The sequence below is a fragment of the Lingula anatina genome, chromosome 6, assembly GCF_051362555.1.
Source record: "Lingula anatina isolate TDL-2025a chromosome 6, LinAna3.0, whole genome shotgun sequence".
NCBI classification, from domain to species: Eukaryota; Metazoa; Brachiopoda; class Lingulata; order Lingulida; family Lingulidae; genus Lingula; species Lingula anatina.
Window position 1 is genome coordinate 10,500,435 of NC_141772.1, and position 27,077 is coordinate 10,527,511.

Genomic DNA, 27,077 nt, shown 5'->3' on the forward strand with positions numbered 1-27,077 from the left:
AGGGAGAGAGGAGTGAAGGGTGAAAGAAATATGATTTTTGCATCGAGAATGGTATTCCACATTTACAAGAAAAACTGAATGCCTCTTGAAAGACCAGTATCAACACATTTGCTTTAACTTTTATAATTTAGTGAGTTTAGCTAGCAATCTGACGCATATATAGTGTTCATCTTTCGGCACTGGTAAAAATTAACACTCCACTAATAACATTATACGGATTAAGGTTTACCTCCGGCAATTACGTAATAAAAAATTTAATGCATTTTCTCTCATTATTTAAGCAATATTTAAATGACATAGGGGTTTCTAAACGACCAAATGACTGAAACCTTCAATTGAACACCAGAGCATACAATGTATACTAAGCAGTGAAGCTTTATTCAGTCCTTCTAGAAAGGGACATGGTAAAGTGTATATACGGTAGAATACTAAAATTTGCCTTTTGGCCAGTTACGGACTACTTCAATTTTCGAGGCAATTTGAATAACAACTACCCTTGGGTAATCTTCATTCGGCTTTAATTTAGGGGCAATAAACGGTCACTGTTTCTGCCACAGCAACTTAAATGGAATTTCTCATGTATATTATCTGGACGGAAAGACCTTGTGCAGTCGCGTAGGTTTTGTAAAAATACAAGTAACACGGAAGTGAACAGTTTACGCTGCTGTTTTTTTAACCCTGGATGACTAGGTCGGTAGGTCAGTGAGGACACCTGCCTCGCTCGTAGCCATCGCCTTCCCTCTCACTAAAGATGAATAAAAGAAATCACTGGCCTGTGGCTTGCAGGAATTTCCCTTTTTTTCCGGTTCTCTTACCCAACATACTCCACCCTCTCGGCATAATATCACTGTAGATAGAAGCTAATTCCTAGAAACAGAAATGATTAACAAGTAAGGGGACTTGAGCGAGAGGAAATGCGACGGAAACGATCGATTAGACCCCAATGGAAACGCCAGTAGATAAGAAGGAGTCGAATCTAATTATCTCGGAGTCATGATTTCTACGAACCGAAACTGCCGTGCGGATTCCGCTCGCTGACTTAATTGATTCTGGCGAAATTCTTTAAAGGCGAGGAAATGCCAATGCTAGGTATATGATGAGGTAATGATGCAGGTGTCATATGAGGTCAAGTCATGTCAGGTCATGCCAGGTCAGGTCAGGTCAGAGGCTGAATGAGGGTCACGTGTGCTACATGTTCTACATTCGAATCAAAACAGATCTTTTGTCAGCCATCATCTACATGTAGATGCATCTTTACACAGATCAACATGGGTAGCCATACACACCGTGGTCCTTAACACAAAATGACAAAGGCTCGATTTCTAAGCGACAAAAGTATAAAATTCCACGAATTCGTTAGGCAATTTGATGTTAGTGCCGTGCATTTCTCTGAACCCATTTGAGACAGATCGATGGCATAACCAGCCTTTCGATCTGAACGTGCTAAACACAGAAAAAACACGTCACGTATCAGTCGACCTACGCCATTTGATAAACCCAAACACGCGACCTGTCGTGCACCTGGTAGACTCGCTCAAAGACTTATTTTATATGATAAGCAATAACATGAGAATTCATCAAATAGTCACTCTTTGTCACTTTAGTCTATCTAGAATAAAACAGCCACATTAGTAAAGCCCCCTTTACACTGAACGGCGTCCATTCTGCGTCCGGTAGTACGACCCTGTTTGAGAGTAAAAAAAAGCACTAAATACGTGCCGAGAACTGGTCGATCATTGAGCACTCATTTTGCAACCAAAACGATGCTTGTGTCTCTTTTTTACGACAAGCAATGCCACTTTTATGGTCGCACAAAGGACGTAGAAAGAACGCCGGTTAGTGTAAAGGGGATTTTATTAGTATTCTTTAAATGACGCCAACGCAAAGGCGGTTTGTATACTTGATAACTTTACTGGTGTATTGTTACAATTGCCAATCTGTCAACTGTCAGATGCATCTGCAGAGTAGAACATAATTCCATTTATTTGAACATACATTGTAGTTTACATGTATTTGAAATATTATCATATGTGAAGAGTGGTTATTCGATACAACCCAGATTTAAAAAAAATTATGGTTAACATAAAAAGCATTCTCTTTGATGACAGCATGACATGTCGTCTTAAAAAAAAAAAAACGCGTCTCAATGCTTGATTATAACACCTAGACGCCAGTCAATACGTTTTCTGCGACATTTAACCTTAAAGACACGGACATGCGGAAAGTTAATTTGATTGTATTTCATCAAGGTATTTTCTCGTGAGGATCGACTCGTCTTTAGATCCAAGCCACACTCCGGCGCAGACATCTAATAATCATGCGAACGCTTCAAGTTGCACAATCAGCGGCTTATCGGAAAGCAATTCGGGTTAAACTGAGAATGACCCGTTTTGACAATTATTCTGCCTACAGCAGGATCATGTTCTAACTATAAACGTGTGTAAGACAGTCGCATCGACCAAGAAGCAAATATAGCACAGCCTCCGCACTAGGCCCTCCCGTATTACATCTATTGCAGACCTTGCACCAGGCCCGCACATATAACATCTGCTACAGACTCCACACTAGGCTCTTCCGTATAACATCTACTACAGCCTCCGAACTAGGCCCTCCTGTATAACATCCGACAGACTCTGCACTAGGCCCTCCCGTATAACATCCAGTACAGAAACCACACTAGGTCCTCCCGTATAACATTTACTACAGACTCTGCACTAGGCCGTCCGGTATAACATCTACTACAGACACCACAATAGGCCCTTCCGTATAACATCTACTACAGACTCCGCACTGGGCCCTCCCGTATAACATCTACTACAGAATCCACACTAGACCCTGCCAATTAACATCTACAACAGACTCCGCACTGGGCCCGTATAACATCTACTTTAAGCCCTGAGCTAGGTCTAAATAAAATATCCAGCACTTAATCAATCCATCCCTGATGTAAACGGAGTTCTTGAGTAGAATTTGATAACTGTGGAAAGTAAAGAACGCCATTGATATCTTTATAATTACAGAAGATTCACTTTAAATGCATAATTCATTAATTTCGTCCCTAATGATGTTCCTCGTGACATTTTTTCAATTTTTCAAAGTGTTTTCGTTTCTAAAAAGGTTATAACGACTTAATGGAATTGAAATAATGCTAAAATGCTTTCTGACTATCATTTCAATAGGATAATTGTCATTGATTTTTTTTTTCAGTTACATAAGCCTCCTTCCACTTAATGTTTGGATAAGTATTACGCAACTGAAACCATATTTTGGAAGTGACGGTAATTAAGACAGCATTTTTTCGAAGCAATGCAACATTTAAGGATAATAACCTTGCGCGCGTTATACGTCACAGGTCTTGCGTAACTACCCACGTGCTACATTGGGGGGCAGCAAGCGGCCATTTTGTACACGAGCAAAGCATAGATGGGTGAAAACGATACGTTGTTTTTAACCAAAAACGATGTCCCCAGGGCGAAACTGCCAACACCAAAAGTAAAGGAGCATACCAACGTTGTTTTGAAACGATGTGGTTAGCCTGTCAGTGGCGAGTTGGGGAGAAAAGAGCAGCACTGATAACAAGGTACTGTATACACGTGAACCGGCAAAGTTACTGATAATTTCATGTTGCAAAAGCATAATTAAATCAGTAAGTTATTTTCCAAAGGATATTATTTGAATAGCAGATACATAAATCAAACTAACAACAATAAAAATTTTTGATGACATTGAAAACCAAAACCTGCGGTGCACGATAGGTTGAGGAGGACACTGCCACAGCAAGTAATGCATGAATTTTGTTACACAACAACATATGCTTGTGTCATTGTTAACTCTGTGGTATCATTACTCAATTTACTGCTCAAATTAATACCTGATACTATTTCTCAGGCTACCAAGTACAAATCAACTTATTCTGTGGCAATTGACCTCCATGTTCCATCTTGTGTGCAGGTTGTTTATTTTTGTTATCATTATTATTATTATTTTTTCAAACACATTTTGATAAAGTGGCTATGCTTTAACAAGAGAAATTTATGCTGAAGTTTAAAAGATTAAATTATCAGTAGTATGTACAATTAAAGCTATTAATTTGATTATGCATATTTGATTTTCAATTATCTTGATTATGATATGAGGTTTCTGCATTTTTCTCTTGCCCTCAAATCAATATCTAACAAGTAAATTGATAGTGCTTTATTACAAATTTGCTTGATACTTTCAGATGTAAAAACTGTGTAGCAGTTGGTAAAGCTGTAGAGATTGATTTGAGCATAGATCAGGGGAAATGGTATTAGAGAAACTAGGAGGACAAGACATAGATAATGTACTAGTAGATCCATCATCACAGCAAGGATAGATGGTGTGATCTTGTCCCTGAAGCTATGCCACAAGTTTTCAAACTGGTTGAGTCCTTACTAAGACAAGCTGCTGCGGTGTGAATCGTTGTACATTCAGGTTATACATGGCAGATTTATGACAAAAGAGACCTTCACAATATACTTCAAAGAAGTTATTCTTGCATCTATGCCTCAAAAGTACACAGTTACAGTGACTAGAACATTGTCTGCAAATAGTGAGGCAGTGAAGGCTGCAAGGTGCCATTGTTTTTCAGTATTAAGAATAACAGTATCTGTTTTTTATTTGTTTATTTTTATTTTTCATTTTTAATGGGAGGGAGACTCACTTTGTTCTTTCAATCCCCATTCAGTTAAGGGTTGGTTGGTGGCAATATATGGTAAATCTGTCATGCCTGTATGTAGAATTTCTCTGGCTCAAATTTCTACATTTATTGGGTGCATTATGAAGTTTCCTGACTGATTAATGAGGTTACTTGCAGAAATATCTTGCTTACACACATTTTGTGATATTTTTACTACTTTATACATATGATTATTCACATCTCATCAGTGGTGTGTGAAAGGTACTTGGTATTTGCATTTTAGAACTGTAGATCTGTGTACCAGCAGGGTTATATTTCATATATCTGCGAATGTTTCTAAAAATAAGCTTCATGTTTGATAATTAATTGGTTTGAAATAAATAAATAAATAACCCAAAGAAAATCAATTCATTTTATATTTCACATAATTTGTTTTTATTATTCTTCTAAGCATTTAATCATAACATCTCCCATCATTATACTGTTATTGTGTAATAACATTGAAAGTTTTTATTAACAGGTTGATGCTAACGTATTACAAATGAACATAACTTCATAAGCATTAAAGCATATTTCCTTACTCAAATGTATCAAACGTACCACTGGCATAATAGCGGTAAAGATACAGGTAAAGATGACAGCATTGATAACTGAGTTTACAGCGCTTTTAGTGCAGCTTGGCTAGTGTCAGATTGTTATCTGATAAAGTTTGCTACTAGTACCTGGGAGAAAAGGTCTGGCACTTGGCAATCAAGTTGATAAAATCACAAAACGCCTGTAGAAAATAGAGCATACCTGTCCAACATCGATTTGTTCAGATTCTTGACTAAGGGGTGCGTTACTGGTGTCAAGGGCCAAGACTTGAACTTTGGGGTTTGGCATGTCACTGGACATTCCTCTCGATTTCTGCCCAAATCTAAAAAAGCCTCAGTTGCTTAACTTTCGCCAAATTTCCAATATCTACAGGTTGTGTTGTTTAATGCTTGGGGTCTCTTCTTTGGTGGCGGTTAATTGGGGACACCTATGCGGCCTGTCAACGCACCAAGATTCACTTTTGCCGTTGCCACATTTTCAATTGCCGTAAATATCAAATTCATGAATAGAATGAATGTTTGGAAGTACCTGTCACCTTCGCCACAGTAACCATATGGGCTGTGCTGCCCCCCCCCCCCCCCCCCCCCACCACAGGCGACACCTTGCGGAGCAAGCGTGCGTAATCCAGGGTGCAACTGAAAATAACCTTGTCGCGCGACCTTATTGCTATCAACTCGCTGTAGATGGTGGGCAGTGAGTACAATAGATGGTGTGTCGATATCCATCAAATATATGTAGTACGCATTTGTGACCAATCATCCCAGCATACCTGTATGTGCGATATAAAGGTTATATATCCTTGGATCACTTTTCAAATCCTCCTGTCATAAATGCAATGAGTGGCCCTCACTTGGCCGTACTACTTCACCAAATGGAGACCTACTTTTAAAATTCATAACAAAGCTTTGGGCTCAGTTTGATCGCTTGACTTGGCTAGCCAACTACAGGGTAGGTCACGTCGACTTTCTAATTACCCACGATGAAAGTGGTTGGCGCACCTAAGGAGGCTTCAGTTGCCAATATAGGTGAAAAGTCTGTGTAAAATACAACATTTCATGTACTTAGTTTAAGAGAGATTGAAAATTTAAGGCAAGCGGCCTTAAGTATTTCGTAAAACACAACTAATTTGCCGAAGAACCTTATTATCTAAACTAAGATCGGTATTGCAGGAATGTTAGCCCGCTGCAATCGCAGTCCGGAATATGTCTACTGTCTACTGCAACTTATATGATCATACCCGTACCAGTCAAAAAACTAGAGCTGCTTCAGTTCCGCATGACGAGATGTGCTAACGAAAAAGGTGTGTGCTTTGTAAGTGATGTACATGACTACATGCGACCACATAGCAGAAGATCTATTTCTGCTAATTATTCTGAATGCGACTAAAGCCTAGGTCCCAACCGGACACAAGAAACCAAAAAACCGTGCGTCCAAAACGTAGTTCGGACCTAGGCTTAAGACTGGCCAAAGTCAATTGGAATTCGCAAGACAGGCCCACAGTCCATTTAATGATTAGTTGAAGGCGTGTCAACATTATATCTGGGGCGAATTCAGAGATATTTCCTGAAAGTCTTCCAAATTATCTTTGTTGATACCGGTACATCCTACATTTTTTACCGTCTTCCGACAGAAAAAAATTAATTACCCGTCAATTTAAACTTGGGAATCTAACCGTCTTACGGAAGACCCAGAAGACGGCCTAAAAATACGCCCCTGTATATGTACATATATATCATTTCATAATGTACCGAAATGTATCATATTACTCTGTCACATCACTAGTACGAAAACCCCTTAAAAACACAACACATCTTATAAGAACCATAACAACATTGTCTACATGTCATGGTCCAGTAAATGGGCTACTTCGTGTTCCATTTCCCTACTTTCTGGGCCACACAGATAGGCTGACAGATCACTTTCATAAACAAAATTGCAACGCAAAACGCAAGACAGCAATCAGCGCAGCCATAAACTTAATAACGTGGACAATTGGAAAGCATCAACGGTCGGATTCCTGCGTAAAATACCCGGCCTTGACACTGAAAATGCAGAACGCCTCCTCAGTTGATGAAGAGTTATAAAAAGGAGGTGAGCAATGGGACATTAGCCGACTAAAGTGATTTTTACAATCACAAAGTCTGATTGCTGCTAGAAGCGGGCTGGCGAGTTACAATATTTGTTGGGGTGGCTGACTAAGATGTTTGATGTAGAACATAGTACAAATAAAAGCCAAATTACACCAATGAACAAATAAAGTGGAATAACAAAGACAAAGAGGTAGATACTTTACGTATATGATAACACAAATTAAAGTTATATGCAAAATAACTTAGCACACGAATTCAGTATGAAATGTACATAGGGCCCTGTTCATTTGGGTTAGTGTTTGTTTACTTGTTGACAGAGGAGAAAAGTGAAAACAAGTTGGCGATTTTCAACGTCATTTAATATATGAAAATTTAAAACAGATGCTTGAAGGGAACATAACCATTTGTATGAGGTCCAAAATCCATTGTAAATAATTCATAGAATTATAATGAATTCTATTTTGCTACCAAAACGGCGGTTATCGCAATCACCCTGGAATCTGTGCTAGTCATCAGACCAAGTGGCCTCCAAATGGCTGCCCTCTGAAAAAATCTCTTTAGAGGATATAACAAAAAAAAATTGAATGTCTGAACGGATTCATAAACCATTGTTTAGTATGGGAAAATTGTCGTTTACCTCAGGTAAATTCATTTTGGCCAAAATGAACCGTTGTTATCCCTTTAAAGATTCGCGAAGATACACGTACTTATACACTGTAAGGGATAAAAAAAGAAAAGTACATGAAACCAAAGTAAGCCAATCTGACGTCGGGAAAATAGACGAGCATTGGGTGATGAACAAGGAAGCCGTAGATAATGCCCTTCTATCTACCGTACATCAAATTCATATTTCTCCTGCCTTAGGTGGAATCATCTCCTGAAGTTGTTTTTTTTCTTTCTATTCCACTGGCGCAGAGAGTACGAGTGATATGAGGACATATCCGTTATGCATCCGAACACTCGCACCCAATTAATTAAGATTAGGATTGATTTTCTCAGACCTGTATTGACGATCTGAATGGCAACGATCCGCACATCTATTTTTGTCACTGATACCAGATTCGATTGCTTATTATGTTTTTTCCTTTTTGGGCCATCTCTGAAAAGAATAATAAACAATCTTCGTACAAATATGTGTACTGGGTTCCTTATTCAGTGTTACTTCCAAATGCCTTAATCAAGAATCCAAGTTCCATTACATACATTTTTGACGGTATATTTATTTTACTACTATAGTTTGTTGTTCGCTGAATTTCTCTCAGATAGAAACCGTTAAGACATTTTTCTTTGTCTATTTATTCTACTGAAATATTAAATCGATATAAAAAATCATCTTATATGTGATAAAATAGGAGTGACTATCTAATAAGGTTTATGTGATTTGAGTAAAAAACCACCAATGAATACTTTCATTTTTTTACTTCACTTCCACGTTTAGTAGTTTCCTGTCTCGTTTCTTCCTATTATCTTAGTTAAAAGCACTCTATATATGCATCAAGGGTTTTGATTTTGCAGCGTCCGAGTGTGTGCCATTGTCATAACAACTAGCGGCACGTAAGGCATATGCTAAAGGGTCCTAATTGAAAACGAAATGCCAAATGCCAAATATGTTTTATCTGTCTTAATCGGAAATCAATTAACGGGACAGAAAACGCATTCTATGGAAGACGTTGAATCTCAGAAAGCTAATTGTCCACCTGTCGAATCCAATAGCACTATAGAAAATCACGTTTTCATATCCAAGGGCAGGTTGAAGTCCACGTGGTACTGGCCACGTGAGGGGTGTCGCCATATTTGAGGAGGCTGACCCGACGGGATGTCTAAGGCACCGTTAATTGCAGATAATCTCTGGCCCCATTCAGAATAGATGATCCGAGTGCGAACTGATCTGCCGATCCGCCGATCCGTCGCTGATTCCTGGTGGCCTCCCCGCCTCCATACGCGCCATTAATCGGATTAAATCTCGGCTGCGAATTTAAATTGCTAGGCCCCTGCAGCGACGGCGCGTGTGGAGGCGGGGAGACCATCGAGAGTCAGCGGCATCTCTTTAAAAGTGTGGTCGGCAATATTTACCCGGCGGATCAGTAAGTAGACGGATCATCTATTCAGAATGGGGCCTCTGTGTATAAGGGGCTGATATTGTGCAGACATATATTTCCACATGACACACGGGATTTCTAGGAGATAAGTCTAATTGACGGGGAAAAGCCGATTGCCCTTATAATTCATCTCATTTCAGAGAATAATAAGTTATTATGATTCATGAAATAGCTCATGAAACATACGCTTGTATGTTTTGAAAATTCTATGCGACGGCACTGTCAGGTTGCCCTCTACATTTATCAGAGCCACAGAGAGGGTCTTTTCCCGGGTATTCACAAATATTTCAGTGGCTAATTCCATGCAAGTTTCTAAACTGTCCAGCTTGAATTTTGCACGGAATTTCAGAAACGACTTTATCAGTCAGCTGGCTACGGTTAGAGGGTAGTGCGATGCGTTGACTTGTGGCCTTGCCCTTGCTCAGCAGTGCCCCCAGCCCCAAAAAACGCCTATGTACATGTCAGGGGCGGATCCAGAGCTATATACTGACAGTCTTCCAAATTATCTTAGTTGATTCATCCTCCAATTTTGACCGTCTTCCAACATTAAAAATTGGATACCCGTCAATGTAAACTTGAAAATCTGACCGTCTTCTGGAAGACCCAGAAGACGGCCTAAATCCGCCCCTGCATGTGTATTTGCGAAAACAGGTATAATATGTCCCGAAGTAAGAGAGAGTATATTATCATGATTAAGAGTACATCAGCGTACAGCAGTACAAGACTATACTGCGGTTTGAACTGTCTGGGTTGGCATCAAGAGGCCCTTACCAAGTGTGACGCAAGGTTGAACAATTATTGAAACGTATGGATATTAGTTGCATTTATTCTCTTGGTGCTGACTGGTTAGCGAAAAGATAACGTTGGGAACAATTTATCCGAGCAGTGCGTTAGGCACCAGAGTGTCCCCCATAATGACCATCATGATCTGTATGGGTATGACCCGTCCTAGATTTTGACCCACTTACGTAACGCTAACCCTAATGCCCCATTCAGAATAGGGGACTAACTAGTCCGAGGGTCAAATATGGCGACCCACTACAAAGCTTGCCGTCTAATCCGCTAATAGACACTGAATAGATTCCCCGTGGGGAAGTATTCAAGTGAGTCGGCCCTATTTGGCCCTCGGACTAGTTGGTCCCCTATTCTGAATGGGGCCTAACATGTATGAATTTCATGGAGGGCGGACTCTCTGCACATGACCCTCAGTTCCTTTACAATTTGTTTGATTGTTGATTTGTCACATGACTCCCCGTTTAATTCAAGGGCGGGCACTTAACCAGTTGAGCCACGCGGTCGGCATTCACCTGTTTCTCAAATACCTCTCCGAACAGTTAAGACAAAGAGGCATTTCACAAAGAACTGACAGTGGCCCAAGGGGTTTAATGGAATTCCTAATTCAAATTTATTCGAACGGATGGTTCTGACACCACGGATTGATGTTGTTGTTTCCTGGAATGCCTAGACAGCCTGGCTAGGGCAGATGGACGTCTTTAATAGTGCATTAATCGACCTGGTTTCAGACGCCTACTTAACGCGCGTGTAGTGTCAGGGTCAACAGAGCACACGCCGGCCGTGGGATAATGATTCTTTAAATGGCCTTGACCTGCCGCCGTTATTGCGGCTTCCGTTAGGAAGAAAATGTCCCATCCACCCAACAACAGGGGAAATGGTGGAAATTTCTCCTGAATGCATGCAGCTTAATTACAAAACGGCTCCACTGTTCTCATTGTGTAGATTTATATATGGGATCAAAAGAACGACTTTGAACTGCGACATATCATTGAAATACCTATACTAAATAACCGTAATTATGGTAAAATTTAGACACAGTTAGGTTAAGATTTAATTGAAATAATAAAAAAAATCGCCAAATGACATAAAACGGCGATGGGGTTTATACATGTCAGTAATTTGAAAGCGTTACAGAATGAAGTTTAGCTATCCGAATAAGTTTCCGTAATGCTTTTTCCATATTAACATTCCATATTAACACCATGCCTATCACCCGGTAGGCAACTACAGCAGTTAACAGCAATTAAGACAGATATTTACCTTGTGTCCAGCAAGTGACGCAAAATAACGCCAAATATGCGTTTAATAGATACGAACTTTCACTTTCTTAAAAAAAAAAAATTAGGTGAAAACCAAGCGTGTGTGTTATCATCTTATGTCTTCATTTTCTTCGAAATTTTTTTTATGTAAAATGTTTCGAGTGAATTAATGTTGGGCACCTTCATAATGCACTTGCATTGGACAGGCAAAGGTGTCCAGTGGGCAAAAGTGACAATACCTCACAGTTTACAAAACATTTGAGTTTTTTTCAACATGTGTGTTTTTTCTCTTCCCTCCAGCACACAGGTAAACGTGACATTCAAACAGTACCCACTACATGTGCGTGTTTATCAACACCGTGGCAAAGGTCACCCGGCAACTTCTAATCTGCAGCTGCTGAGCTGAGACGGATACTTGGAATACGACCACGTTATAGGTGATGACATGTAGAAGGACGTTTACTTCATTATACCTGCAACATGTCAGCACCGGGATAATAAGGCCTATTTTTTATGCCACACTGGTGGACAGTGTGGTTCTTATCTATACACATAATTTCGTTAACTTGGATTAATTAACAGTTATATCAATTGTCAACCACATTAACTCTATTGATTATACAAAATCTTGTATCGATTCGAAATGTTGTCCTGGTAATGTGTTTACAAGTTGTGATTTGCGTATGCTCATGACGTATATGACTGCATAGTATATACACTGCAGATTAATACTTACCCGACAAAAAAAAAAATGGTAGGCATATCTACATGCAGTTTTTATTATTATTTTCCCTTTGTCCTTTGGACCTTTATCAAACCACCGATTACTATCGATATGACATCTTATTTTAGTTTAAACCCTTAATCATAAAACCAGATTACACAATAGATGTTGTAAAAACTGCCTCGCCTGACATTTGTAACCAAACGTTCTGATCTGATGTGAAAAATACTTGGATCGTTGCTCACTGTAAATACCTAGAATAACCTCCTACACGTACAGCAAATGCGTAATCAGCTCGATCCAGAAGTCATCAGGAAATACTGAAATCGTTAAACGGGAGATACCAGTAGTGAATGTACGTAGAGTTTGTTTTCCGATGCGTCTTTGCCTGATAAGTTACTACCTTCGGGTAAGGAACCCAAAGGTGCGGATTTAAAATCTACCTGAGGTGTTTGGTCTGATTGGAAAAAATAAAATCAAAGAAAAGAAGTTTTTTTTTTTTGAAGGAGGGGGTATCATCAAAAGATAGACTGTTGGTCTGCCATTGTTTTGCTTCTAAAACATGGCTTCGCAGTCTCGTTGTTCCGGACGTATGGATTTTCTGAAATGAAGTTACAGCGGTGATTGAGCCACCTAAAGTCGCTTCTTCGTGTCCTTCTGGAGAATAAATACAGAAAAGTCGTCTAGATAGGATTCCAAGAATCTGAGCGCTTCACAAACAGTAACTGACGTACAAACAATATGAAAATAGAATTATTGCACCAGGTAGGTCATTGGCATCAAGGTACCGATTCCATAGGTCTTCATTGTGGATATCGATACTCCATAGCAAGTACGTTATTTCTGGTTTAGTTTCTATTTGAATTCATGGCTTAAATGTGCACAAATAAAGTTCTTTTTGTGATGTTATAAAAATAAGTTGATTAGAAATTCATCAGACGAGAAACAGGAAATAAAATAAAATAATACACATGATACGTTGCCATTTCCCTGGAAATATGTTCCTGATCAAATCTGTACTTTTATTGGACATTATTTGTCCTCAGACAGGCACATATAGAAATTCTGCTGTTCTTTTTGACGTCATTTGGCATCTTTTCCACCATGCAGCCCAACAATATCCAACCCGCTTGAATAGAGTCGACCTTTTTTGACCGACATATGAATGAATACCAAAATCGACAAATAATATCCTGTAAGGAAGCGTCTGAAGCTTTTCAATCTGTATGTGCATAGCTATCTGTTCTCTCAAGGTCGAGTATTGAACTCTTAAAGAACATTGTTCGTACCTGACAAATCACGTAATTACATGGGTAAATAACAGATAATAAGCAACATTACGTTGTGCAGACATGGAAAGAACATTCTTCTTCAAAATACTAAAGTCGGTGTATCAGTAATGACAGTCCAAGGAATGGAAATAAGGTGTCCCATATGATTAGTACAGGTTAGGGTTAATTGGAGTATTGCAGTTAGTATATGGTGAGAATTCCTCCTGTACAAAGTAATGGAGAAAGGACTACAGTACCTAGCAATCTATCTTTCTTGTCACACCGGGACATTACATGTTTGCTCTCGTTTAGTTTTTTCAAATTTGCTATATGAAGAAATTTTTTAAAACTTTATTTCAGAATAAGATCAAATCAAACCAGTCTTTTAAACTGTAATATGCTGTATATTGCAAACTGCTGGCACTCGCCGTGTATGACCCGAGTGACGCGTATTGTCCTCGAGAGGCCAGAACCATCAGCTCCGCAAGTGTGTCTATTCCGAGGAACACGTCTAGTTGGCGGCAAGTCAGATGGCAAACCATTGACCATCTTGTCGGCTCGATCGAAAACTACAAGCTTGGCAGTCGTGTCGTGAAAGTGATGGAGGGAGTGAGTGAGTGAAGGGGGGGGCTGGTGCTCAGTTTGTGGCAATTCAGGCACGTTCGATAACTATACTGCAGAGCATTTACTCTGGTTCTTTGATTAACTGAGTCTGTAGGTAACATCGGGACATTATGAAATTTGTTTCAGTGAATAATGGATAAAATGCTTTTATATGTACGAAAGCCTTTTTTTCTGAGAAAACGCGTCCATCTATGTGATTGATATTTATCCACAGACGTGTGTTGAAAAACGAACTGTGACGGCAAAGCAATTCAAGGAACTGTTCGTTCCTAATTCTACTTTTAAATTAGACGCTCAAGAATAAAAGATATAAAAAAATATTTATATAATGAAATATCTAAAAAAAAATGTCGTGACAAGTTGACAATGCATGATGAATAACGCAATGAAATATGATCAATTATCTTATAAGTACGAAGTATGTAAGTATGCCGAATAAAGTCATGATTGCGGTAAATTAAAATTTCCATATGTGATTAGCAAGTGAATTGTCACAATGCGTTAAGAAACCATGTGCATTGCACTATTCAGTAGTAAGCTACGGTTAAATACGGACACGTTTATGACTTTGCGAGCTATACACTTTTACAGGTACCCACATATAGCTAAGCTGTGGGAGTTTTGCTCGTTTTCACGCGTTCACTTCCTACTTTGTTTGGTGGATGCCCGATGCGAGAACTGCTGCATTTAACAAATCATTACATAATAACCAGACCATTAAGTTATCAGTTTCTCAAGTTGTACCAAAACAGACTGTATCACTTAAGTATACCACTCCATGTGGAAAGGGATTCGTGCAAAATATAGATCGATCTTGCTGAAATCCGCAGTCTTTAAGATTATTGAAAAAGCTTTTAGAGCAGCTGGAATACGTCCATGAAACCCATGTTTCACAGATATCACGGATATTATTTAAGGGGCGGTATTTAGTGGACATAAGAGATTTGCCAACATATTTGACACTTCTGTTTTCCACGAAGGTAGATTCAGTTGTTTATCAATGACATTTCAGAAAAAAAAAGAGATTTACCTGAAAATAATGGGAACTCAGTTTTTGAAAAAAGGCACAGCTATAGAACATTTGACAACGTATTTCCACATTTTCCCATTCCTGGAATACCGACTTTTGTTTATCAATGACACAGTTAATTGGGGTTGTCGGCAACGCTAATTGCATAAATCGCTGTTGGCTATTCAACGGGGACACTGAGATAAAATAGAGGACTGAACGGCTATGTGCGAAAAGTACAAACAGAGATTCAAGCTATCAGTAACTGCTGAATAACAGTAAAGATCCCACCGTCTTAAAATAATAAAGACGACATTGACGAAATAATGACCGGAAAATTCAGTAAACGACGTTTGTACATGTAGGTACGTATATAAGTATTGAGGATAAATCGAGGTGTTTCACACTTTTGAATTTATTATTGTAGTTTTTATGCTTTTGTTAGAAATAACATATTTTCTGTATGTTTGTGATGATCGCTATGTCGTAATGTAAACATACTGTAATTATAAAATTCTAGAACTACGATCTACTTTTTTCGAATGTCCCCAATTTGGAACCTGTCCATGTGACAACCGCCAGGAGAAAAAAAATCCCAAGCGTATTATTCTTAGTTATACTAAGTAGACAGTAAATGGCCAAATGGCCACTTTGTATTTTACTGCAAATTACCTTTATCTCTAAACTACCTTTTTTCTAAAAGTAGGGGGCAATTCAATGACCATTTGGCTGAAAACAATGGATGATATTTGTTCCGTGCAAGTGTCCCGCATGGGCACCATACATAGGGTATGTCTCAAGGGTCGTCAAGTCCACTGTACGGAAGAGGTAATTTGCCGATGATTGAACTTTAAGGCCTTGCAATGACGCAGTGGGGTATGGGAGGTGACCAATGGCGTTGTTTTAGAAGCTCAATCATTGTCACGCTTATTGGATTTAGTACAGTAACCTGATGCAAAATAACATATGCACTTTTAACTGCTTGGCACATTTCCGAAACTGCTTGCCTTGGAACCATTCCTCTGGAATGTCATTATTGCATTCACTTAGCACCGGGTGTGACATTTCAGTTCTTACCCAATGAAGAATCTTAAAGGAAGCACGGAAGGTCTCTTGTACCGAGTGCGTTTACCTCCACGTGGTGTACTTACTCATACTGAGCAAATGAGTTCATTGAGTACACGAAACACCGTTCTTTCTCTATCAACCATTTATTTGTTTGATTTTTTCTTTTTGTATGTTTGTATGATTGTTTATTCTATGACTTATTTTTCTGTACGATTTGCATCTAATGTGCTGTCATCTCTTTTACCTCTGAAATTAGATCTACATCAATTTTATGGTAAAAGGGTGTGCGGAAAATTCCAATCGCAAATTGTAAAAAAATTATTAGAACACTGCATGATTTGATGGATAAAGTGAAGCATTTCTGACCACCACTCTCAGCCAATCCAAGAAGTATTGTCTTTTTCTTTATCTTGTCACGTTACATACTACAGGGATGAGATTCTCCGACTATTGGCGGATTTCCGACTCTTTGGGAGCCAAACACGTCACTGGGCTAGGCAGCCCCGTATACCCTAAGCCACATTTTCCGACTTCTTCACTAAATTACAGTCTATTCCCCTATACTGACTCGTTATTCACTGTTCTTCCGAATTCTTGCCTTGATAAACAATATGCTCACAGCAAAAATGATTGACTAAGTACAGATATATTAATTCTTCTGTAATATTACCGTAAAATTGTAATTAGGATGTTCAATTTCATTTTGCAACGATAAATTAGTCCTGGTGGCAACGTCGCAGTTGCAATTGCTGGGGTTATTTTCCTCATGGAGGTCGGGTAAAAGTATTTGAAATTCTTTATAAAATGATCCATCTTAATCAAAATCATTCAGTGTGTAAATAATTGCAAGTGTAGCGAAATGTCGAACAAGAGGGTTTGGTATTTAGTGAATAATTTTAATAATGTCATGCTACACAGGAATTACAGTCAACTACTCCGCCGGCGGGACATTAGCGCTTGCGACATTTTGGCACACGGTTACTCATAAGAACTTGATTTGATGAAAACATTACCAGACAGACAAAACTCATACCCAGCAATATAGTCTTAATGGTTTTCTATAGTTTTCCTCGGCAAATGTCTCCCAAGAGGACAAGAAATTTGAGAGTCGATTTCAAGTAGGAAGTTATTTCCATGTGTTTTCGCCAAAAAGTGTAGGCAGAGGTCGACATAAAAGTACTAGCGAAAGGAAGAAGATAATATATATATATATATATAATCATGCTTTTTTCTTTTCACCTTTTTCTAAATGTAAACCCCCTTAAAAAAAAACCCCAATGTGTTATAGTTGACAAATAACAGCATCTACTATCCACGTCATGTAACACGCACCACACAAAATAAACGCACTCATGCATTTTTGTAAAAATGGACGGTTAGGGTGCCATTAATCCCAAATGGAAGGTAAGAATATAGTTTTTGTTAGTAGTCATCTGGTGTAAATTCCTTTTGTGTAGAGTGAAAAATGTCCACATGGCACGAGACACGTGTATCTGTTTATTGGTTGATTTCACGACAAAATTAAATGACGCGGATATTAGCTGCAAATTGTAATTTGTCAATTTGCCAAATGTAACGTGATGGGATTTGTTTGAAGAGGGTTCACATTTAGAAAAATGTGAACTAGTGCTCAAAGAGATGGCCTGTTGAGGAACTATTTAATATTTCATTGACAAAGTCAGGTTGGGGTTTATTATAGATCACGCGAAAGATGATTTAACTAAGATGGGTAAACGAATGATGCACAAGGAGAGAAAGGGTTACATACTTGTTAATGTGAGCAAATAAGCGTTTGAAATTCCAACTTGCCGTCGTAACTGTGCAACAGCGTTCTAGGAGGGCATGAGGAAAGTAAAGTAAAACATCGGTTCATTTCTCTCTGAGATCACATTAGTTCATTTTTCATTATTATTTCAAAAAAGTAAATGGAGTAGCCAAAGCTAAAAAGCAGCTCAGTCTTTCCATATTTTATACAAGAATCCGATTGTATCCCAATAGAGAAATTAAATGGAAAATAGAACAGGAAATGGGCACAGTTTTTCCTCACAGTATATCTAAAAAAAAATTCAAAAAAGTACGTTAACAAAATAATACTGTAATTTTATATTAAAATATACGAACAGATCCTCATGAAGGCTTTGTTATTTTAGATTTGGGGATAGAAAATATGAGATTTACTATAGCAAATATCTATATGCGCTAATTGAATGAGGGTGGTCCATATGCTTCCTCAAATGCAATTTCTAGATTAAATTGAAAATATACCTAATAGAAATTAAGTTAACGGAGGGAAATTCAATTTGGTTTTTAACAACGATAACGGCAAGCGAGGTGGGAATCATACATGAATCAACTAAGACCATTTTCAAATCAGGTGAAAATTTAACTTCTCGGGTGACACCAAAAGATACAGTCTGGTCTGGGCCCCGCAACTCGAAAGCATCGCGCATTGCGACCTAGCGCAAGCGTCTCGATTTCATAACTCGCCCATACTCGCCCTATATAATACACTGTAGCCTCTATGTGATATCGGTATTCGCAATGCGCGATGCTTTCGAGTTACGGGGCCCAGACCAGACTGGTACTCGCAAGTGCAACAGCCACTACTGAAAGTTTAAGGAAAGTTTATGAAAGCGCTGGCTCAAAGCTGGCATTTGTGAATTACTTGGGCAAAAAAAAAAAAAAAAAAAAAAAAAAAAAAAAAATGTCCAAAATAACTTGTTTATTGTCTGTTGATTATTATCGCCTCATGTCAGTTCAGTAATGAAATTACTCAAGTATTACGTAAGAGTAGAATACGTTCATTAACATTATTACTGGAAAAGCAAAGCAGCAATGGTTTGAATAGATGTATGACTGCATGGTGCACGTGTAATTGAAAAAAATAATTTATAAAGGATACGAATGATGCATGGAATCATGTTAAGTGATTTAATTCAAACTTTTCACAAACACCTTTCGCTAAAAATACCGTGCAACTGGCCAAATTGCAATTTTAGTATTATGTGTAAGAATAGCTGTTAAGTAAGATAAGCTAATAAAGAAGAAACAAAACCGTCATATTTCATTACAATAAATTTGTAAAATGGAAAACTACTTTTCCGCCCAGTACAATGAACTTTTGGAAGCAGAAAAAAAGTATTAGGAGTGCTAGAATAAAAAGACGTTGGCATAATAATTTTTCTCTGTTGTAACAGAACAACATTCCAAAACCTTTTAAAAAGAAACCCTCGAAGAAGCGATTATACAGTCAGTAAATTTGAAGGAATAAGACAAATTGAATACGGTATTGTCTTTAGCCATAAAAGTTTCTTTCATTGAAGGAAATCGGGTTGAATTAGATAAAACAGAAACAGTTATATCTTTATATTAGGTGATATTGTTGTTGCCAAAAGGATCACGTAACTATGGATCTTTATATTAAGCGTTGAATATCCATGGTTGTTTGCTAATTAGTTTATTTCTGTCTGATTTGTCTGCCATGGGCCCGATTATCGTCGTGAAATAATGTTTATATCCAGACAATTTAGTCAGCCATCACGTACAGGCAAATAGCACTCTTTCGTTTCCTTTCATTATGCTATAATGATAGCCCTTATTAAAACGTAAATAGACTCGTCTGGTCTACCTTAAGCCCTTCAGTTCCTTTGTATGTTCTCATCAGTAAGACCAAGTAAGAGCACTGTGGTCTTTACATAAGACAAGTCCCAGGGGATTTTTTTTTTAATTTTTTTTTTTTTTTTGTAGAGTAAACTTTTCTTAAATTTAAGACAATGTCCGTTTTTGAAAAGGAGCGTTTCGCTTTTTCCTGGGTGATAAATGGCGATTTTTTTCTGTGTTTACTTAACTGCATGCTGTAATGAGCTTTCATTACGTTTGCTAATAATGTCTCACAGAGTCGTAAAGCTCAAAACTGATGCCTTGCTTCTTTAAAGACCTATGTGATTACAGAGCTCTTTGTTGTCGGTGCTCGTTTTTTAAAAGATTATATTTTGTTCTTTGTCGATTACATTCGCACACTGATTTAAAACTCATTATGTTATAACATTATTTTATAACATAAAAATCCCAAAGTTTACACAGACAGTTCAAAATCAACGTTAAATCAACGTTATTCTTTACCTCTTGTACATCATATAGATGGGTGGCGTGCGCGAAACCGGATATTGATTCCATATATCCTCTTTTACTTTACAGGAACACCTTTAGAGCACCCTGATGTCGCCAGAGGCTAATCACTCTCACCTCTGTTCTTACGATAACATTAACGCAACAGGTGACCACTTTTGAAAAAAAAACATGAAATCCTTCAGAATTGTTTTTCAATATATCCAACCGCTTCGCTATCGTTAGGAGCTTTCTTACATGTATGTGTACTTGTTCTTGATACCCCTTCCTCACCCCCCTACAACAACAGAAAAAGCTCAAAATGTTCAGATATCATAAACAATCCATCACAAAAGTTGCCCAGTTTAGGTAAAATAGCCCATTTACATTTATAGCTCTAATGTCTGAGTCTGAAATCTCGAAGGGGGCTGATCGGTAATGTTGATTTAACAAAGCTTGAGCACGTAAGTCCAAATAAGTCATAATGTGACTTATAACATGTAACGAGAAGGTATAATGGGTTTCGTAATTGTGACTTTTCCTCGAGGAATAATGTCACTGTAAAGCGTATGGTCCACTAATGAATTCAAATGTCAACAAGATTGATGGCGCGTCCTGTTGAGCCTCTGGTACCTGTCCCCGAGGCCGCTTTTAACGAACTAAGTGTCTTGTCTCAGTTTTGCTGGCACGCAATGGGCTTTAACACAAGTAGGCAGCGTTTAATCAGGGACAATTTAGGCGCGTTATTGAACTTATCGAGTGGGAGCTTTACCGAATGACAGCCACACATCATCTAGATGTCGAGTGCTCTTTATCAGGGGCACAGGGAGAAATTTTTTCACTAGATATTCGCTAACGTTTCTCCAGCTTATTTTCTTCACATTTCAGAAATGACTTTATTAACCCGGCTGACTTATTGAAGAGAAAACGAGTACGTGTAGATGTGAACGTGTGAGACACACAGGAATTCACAGTTTCTACCATGTATAACAATGTACTTGAGATAAATATTGTCTTCGTTGTCGGAATATCGATCGTTTTATAATTGGCTTCAAGGTCAAATCAAGGTCAACTCAAATCAACATTGTGTCAATAGGTAAAGAATAATTATATTGGTATTCAGTCTGGAAGTCGTCTACCTTGTTAGTTTTCCTTATGTAACTGAGTTGGGGAATATCAGTTTACAGTTTTCGCCTAACGAAGGATGAGACTAAGGATAATATCTAGTAAGTCGATCAGAGTTTATTTGATAATGCAAAACATTTTCCAAGAATGGAAATGCTGGAGATAGCATTACAAAAGATCCATGTCATCCTGTGTCTGTATTCTAGTTTAGTTAACTTTGGCTGACACATACATGTACTGTTAGAGAGGGCAAGAAGGAGGTGGGGAGCTGTTGTGCGAAAAACCCTCGTCTAACTCCCTTGGACATATCTTTCGACACTTTTTCAGACACACAGGCATCATAGTTTCTTAAAAACATCATTATGATATGTATCCAGAAAAAATGTAATAAATCTATACTCAGTATAAAAATGAGACGGATATAAAACGCTGAACCGCATACTTTTGGATGTCTTTGGTTGATTTGAGGCGTTAATTTTCATTTATTTTCATTATTTTTTGCATTTCCATTATAGGTTGAGTAAGATTATAAATAAAAGTAATTAAAATTGAAATAATATCATGTTGACTTATTGTTCTTAAGCAATTTGCTCACTTTACTTTGCTATAACGTTTCACAGTTTAGATAAAGACAAGCTATAATTAAAATTGTTCATGGCGAGTTACAAAATGGCAGTTCTGTGGCGATGCTCACGGTATAGTCGAAGAATGAATTTCCCGGCTGCGGTGTTTCTCCTACGCTTCACCTCGTCATAGTATTGTGCGGGTATGGTGCCCTTTTCGAATGCCATGAACTTTTCATTCATCTCGGGTGGAAGAACGAGAGGGTACGATAAAGCGGCAAAAGCGATATCCGCCCCAGATATCTCCGGGGTATCACAAATGTTCTTCCTTCCGTCGGCCAACAAGCGTTCGACTTTGTCCCAGACCTCATTCACAATTGTTTGGTTTTTGCGAAAGAAGTCCGCAGATTTTATGTTGACAAACCTAGTGAAGATGAATTCGACACTGGGCCATAAGAGACCTACGCAGGCGGCCTGCCATTTCGGTACTCCCTTCTGAAACACCTCTCGTAAACGATGCTTACCCAGGGAATCGCCGTAGAGATAACAGTAAACAATACAAAACGCAGCGTGGCCATAGCCAAATGCTTCAGAAAAACGAGCATCCATTTCAACAGCCTCTTCACACGGGAAAATCCAGTCTTTTTCAAACTTTTTCAGATTTCTCTCTTTTAAAAAACGCATGATGTCTGTCGATTGTGGAAGAACTGTATTCTGCGATGTTATCATAACGGGCGTACTGCTGTTCTTGCCCGTGTGCCACAAGGTAATATTATGAAATATGGGGATGTACCCCTTCTCTTCTACAGGTACTCCAGACAGCTGGCATGCCCAGTTCACTTTCTCACAGAAATGAGAGTACGGCAATGTAATCAGAATGGGCTTGCTTCTGTCACCTGCGTACATGGTGTTGAAACACTTCGAAAGAAGTCGCCCAGCGGTGGGAAAAGCTCTGTAGAACGCATTCACAGCAATTGCGGCGACCCTCCATCCAATGCTCGCAACTAACACAACGGGGATCAGCGCAACCCCGCACACCCGTGAGACCGAGTTGGCCATTAAGATAGCTGAAAAGAAACGGACATAAATGGCATCATTTTGATAATGTTGACCCCGGCCCTATTTATTTTCAAGATAAAGCGTTTGAAATTATTTATTATGCGGATTACAAGTAATACATTACGCTGTTATCTTAAAACACGAACGATGTACATGTACAACGTTTGACTCCGTTTGATATTTAAGCAACCAATACAACCAAATTCAAAAACGGGGCTTTCCGAACGCTCGAATGAATAAATAAGACCTTGCATAAAAAAAATAAAAAAAAATAATCAAAAAAGTAAAAAAATAAATAATAAAAAATAATAATAATCAAAACAATTTTCTACACGAACATAAGCCTACTGTATATATTATTGCCGTAGTTTCTTCGTGGTTTACTTATTAACAAGAGTTGGTTAGATAAGAAGTCGGAGGCAGTTGAAGTGTCCTTTTTTCGACCTATCCTCCCCCTAACGCCACGCCACCATAGTGTAAATAAATTATAATATACACACACTCTTTGTGGTTGAACCCAAAGCAAATGAAACAGCAAACCGATTATAAAAGACAATTTAAGTAGTAAAAAGCGGATTGTTAGTTCGGCAATCTCATAAAAAAAGAGTTGTCTTTCCTTTTTTTGTTGGTGAGTGTCACTGAATTATAAAAAAACGCCCATAATAATAAGAAAAAAACAGTGATTTTATTTTTCAGTCATCCCCTAAATTGTTGTTTATTTTTAATACACTCTTGCCCAAAATGGTTGGTACACGGAAAGTTTGGGATGCATATCACCCTGTTTCTTTCATTATTATTGATATTATCAAATTAATACTGCTTATATTGTTAAATATGTGAAGCTGGAGGATTGGTAAAGTCAAGGAGACACAAACAAAGCAAATGTGAAAAAAAGAGTTAATTTATTTAGGTTTTTTTTTTCTCATGCCCCCCAAAAGAGTGCTTTTTTACATAACAGTACCAAGTGAAAAATTAAACATAAATTTATACTGTGATTGACAATTAATATGAAATTAGGGGAAATCGTCAAGAAACATCTTCAGAGTTCATTATTAATCTAAATAGCGGGTATGCCCACCCCGAGCTTGGATAATGGCCTCCAGACGGCGTGGCGTACTGTGAACTAGAGTTACAGCGCTTTGGAGAGGGATTCTGGTCCATCCATCTTGAAATGTCATCTCGCAGTTCATTTAGATTTGTAGGGGGAGGGTTTCTCCTCTGAATAGCACAACCAAGTTCGTCCCAAATGTGCTCAATTGGGTTTGTATCTGGGCTTCTTGCTGGCTGTGGCATCAGCTGAATGTTGTTTTGTCGGATATAGACTGCAATTAAGCAGGCTGTGTGGGGAGTTGGGTTGTCATGTTGCAATCTAAAATTGTCTCTGTATATCCCTCTTCCGAACGGCTCCAGGTTCTGCTGGAGAATGTCTCTGTATCTGGCAGCGTTAAGGTTTTCGTCCAGAGGAAGCAATGGGCAAATACCGTTGCTGGAAATGGCACCCCAAACATGTACAGAACCACCTCCTCCAGCTATGAGAGTGCGTAGGCACCCTGGGGAGAGGCTATTAACTGAAAATATTCAGGAAACAATAGCTGGAGGAGGTGGTTCTGTACATGTTTGGGGTGCCATTTGCAGCAACGGTATTTGCCCATTGCCTCCTTTGGATGAAAACCTTAACGCTGCCAGATACAGAGACATTCTCCAGTAGAACCTGGAGCCGTTCGGAAGAGGGATATACAGAGACAATTTTAGATTGCAACATGACAACCCAACTCCCCACAAAGCCCGCTTAATTGCAGACTATATGCGACAAAACAACATTCAGCTGATGCCACAGCCAGCAAGAAGCCGAGATGCAAACCCAATTGAGCACATGTGGGACGAACTTGGTCGTGCTATTCAGAGGAGAAACCCTTCCCCTGCAAATCTAGATGAACTGCGAGATGCCCTTGAAGATGAATGGACCAGAATTCCTTTCCAAAAAGGTGTAACTCTAGTTCACATTATGTCACGCCGTCTGGCGGCCATTATCCAAGCTCGGGGTGGGCATACCCGCTATTTAGATTAATAATGAACTCTGAAGATGTTTCTTGTCAATTTCCCCTAATTTCATATTAATTGTAAATCACAGTATAAATTTATGTTTAATTTTTCACTTGGTACTGTTATGTAAAAAAAGTACTCTTTTGGGGGCATAAGAAAAAAAACCTAAATAAATTAACACTTTTTTCACATGTGCATTGTTTGTTTCTCCTTGACTTTACCAATCCTCCAGCTTCACATATTTAACAATATAAACAGTATTGATTTGATAATATCAATAAAAATGAAAGAAAAAGGGCGATGTGCATCCCAAACTTTCCGTGTACCAACCATTTTGGGCAAGAGTGTATATCCAAGTGTCTTGTCTGTCTAGAGCATCTCCGTCAGGAATATTGAACATAGAAAACTAAGAAATACCCATGGTAAGTCAATGACAATTAATTTATCTAGACTTGTTGTAAAGAGTCACTGGCGGTGCAAACGTAATTATAGCTTCCCGAGAGTTCCAAACGATCTCGTAGTATTTCACCCTCAAATGAAACGGAGTTCTTGTTCTCCAGAAAGAAGCTGGCTGAAGGCTCTATAGATAGTCACTGTTAAATGCTTGTAAGACTTACAACTTACAACTGTAAAAAGGGTTTATGAATAATAATTTAGTTAACATGCTGATTAAGAGAATTGTCGTCACATTTTGGGGGAATTTAGTTTTTGCTACATTTGCTACAGTGTGTTGAACGCCTATTAAATGGAGAGCCACCTCGCGAGATTATATATATTTACCATAAGTAATGGACTAAAAATGAATAATTACTGTACCCTTCACGCTGAATGACGTCCATGCATGAAATGCGTCTGACCGCGTATGTGCATATACTGTACTGTAGTGCATTGATCTAATCTAGCCTTCGATGATATTTGAGTGTATATGGCAGCTTCTCTCAAGAAATATTTTTTAGAAAAAAAAAACAATTTCTTGAAAATTCAAACTCTTACTCATTCATGTCAGGGTGTCAGGGGGATCCTGACCCCCCTTTCGATTTCAGACAAAAATCACACCAATGGTCCACTCTTGAAATTAAAATTTTGACAAGCTGAAAGATAGTTCAAAACCAAATGGCACCGTTCGCCCTCTAAAATACCAAAAAAATTTGGACCCTTTACTGGGCTCCGAACCCCACGCCAAGGGTGGAGGGAGGGTCGGCTTCGCATCTGCAGACCACCCCTTGAAATAATCCTGGATCCGCCCCTGCATTTGATTTTGTATCAAACGAATCTCTCCCCTTGGCCATTGAAGACGTTAGATAATGTACTAGTATACACTGTGCATCTTACCTACCAGCGTTGTCTCAACACGTAAGAATCTACACAACATAGCACTTGATCCAGACAAATCTTAATTTATCATACCGGTACCTCGAAATATGCAACTGAATTTGCTCAATCTTCATTAGTTCTAAAGCTGAACATGTACGTGGTTACCTACCTTTGAAAGTCTTATTAGACTCACGCAATCCCTTACAGGTAAGAGGGAGTATTACATCAATATGTACACTGAATTATCGGTCTCCTAACCCAAATTGATATAGTGGTACTATTAATTCAACATAGACATTTACACAAAGCTAAAAAGTGTATCAAAGAGGCGTGTAACAGGGATCATAGTCTTATTAGGCCTACTCTTCACAGGCGCATATTCTGATCCCGCTGACATTCTCTTGTATTAGTTATATAGGATCTCGGACTACATGGGGGCGGATCCAGGATTATTTGAAGGGGGGTCCGCGGATGTGAAGCCTACTCTCACCTCCCAGACCCCTGTCGTGGGGTTCGGGGCCTACAGAAGGGCTCCGCAAAATTGTTGATATTTTAGAGTGAGAACGGTTTAGGACTATGATTCAGCTAGTCAAAATTCTAATTTTAAGAGGGGATCATTGGTGTGATTTTTTTTTCAGAAGTCGACCCGCCGTGGCCCCCCTCGCAAAAACCC

The 27,077-nt window shown here is 38.7% G+C and overlaps 1 protein-coding gene across 1 annotated transcript; it reads right to left on the reverse strand.

The window, feature by feature from the left end:
- Positions 1-21,524: 21,524 nt before the first annotated feature.
- Positions 21,525-26,780, reverse strand: LOC106179276 (uncharacterized). The gene is made up of 2 exons (XM_087016396.1): positions 26,574-26,780; positions 21,525-23,055 (listed from the first exon to the last, which is right to left on the reverse strand). The coding sequence occupies exon 2, from the start codon at positions 23,045-23,047 to the stop codon at positions 22,088-22,090; it is 960 nt and encodes a 319-aa protein (XP_086872522.1). The 5' UTR covers positions 23,048-23,055; positions 26,574-26,780; the 3' UTR covers positions 21,525-22,087.
- Between the last annotated feature and the right edge of the window lie 297 nt (positions 26,781-27,077).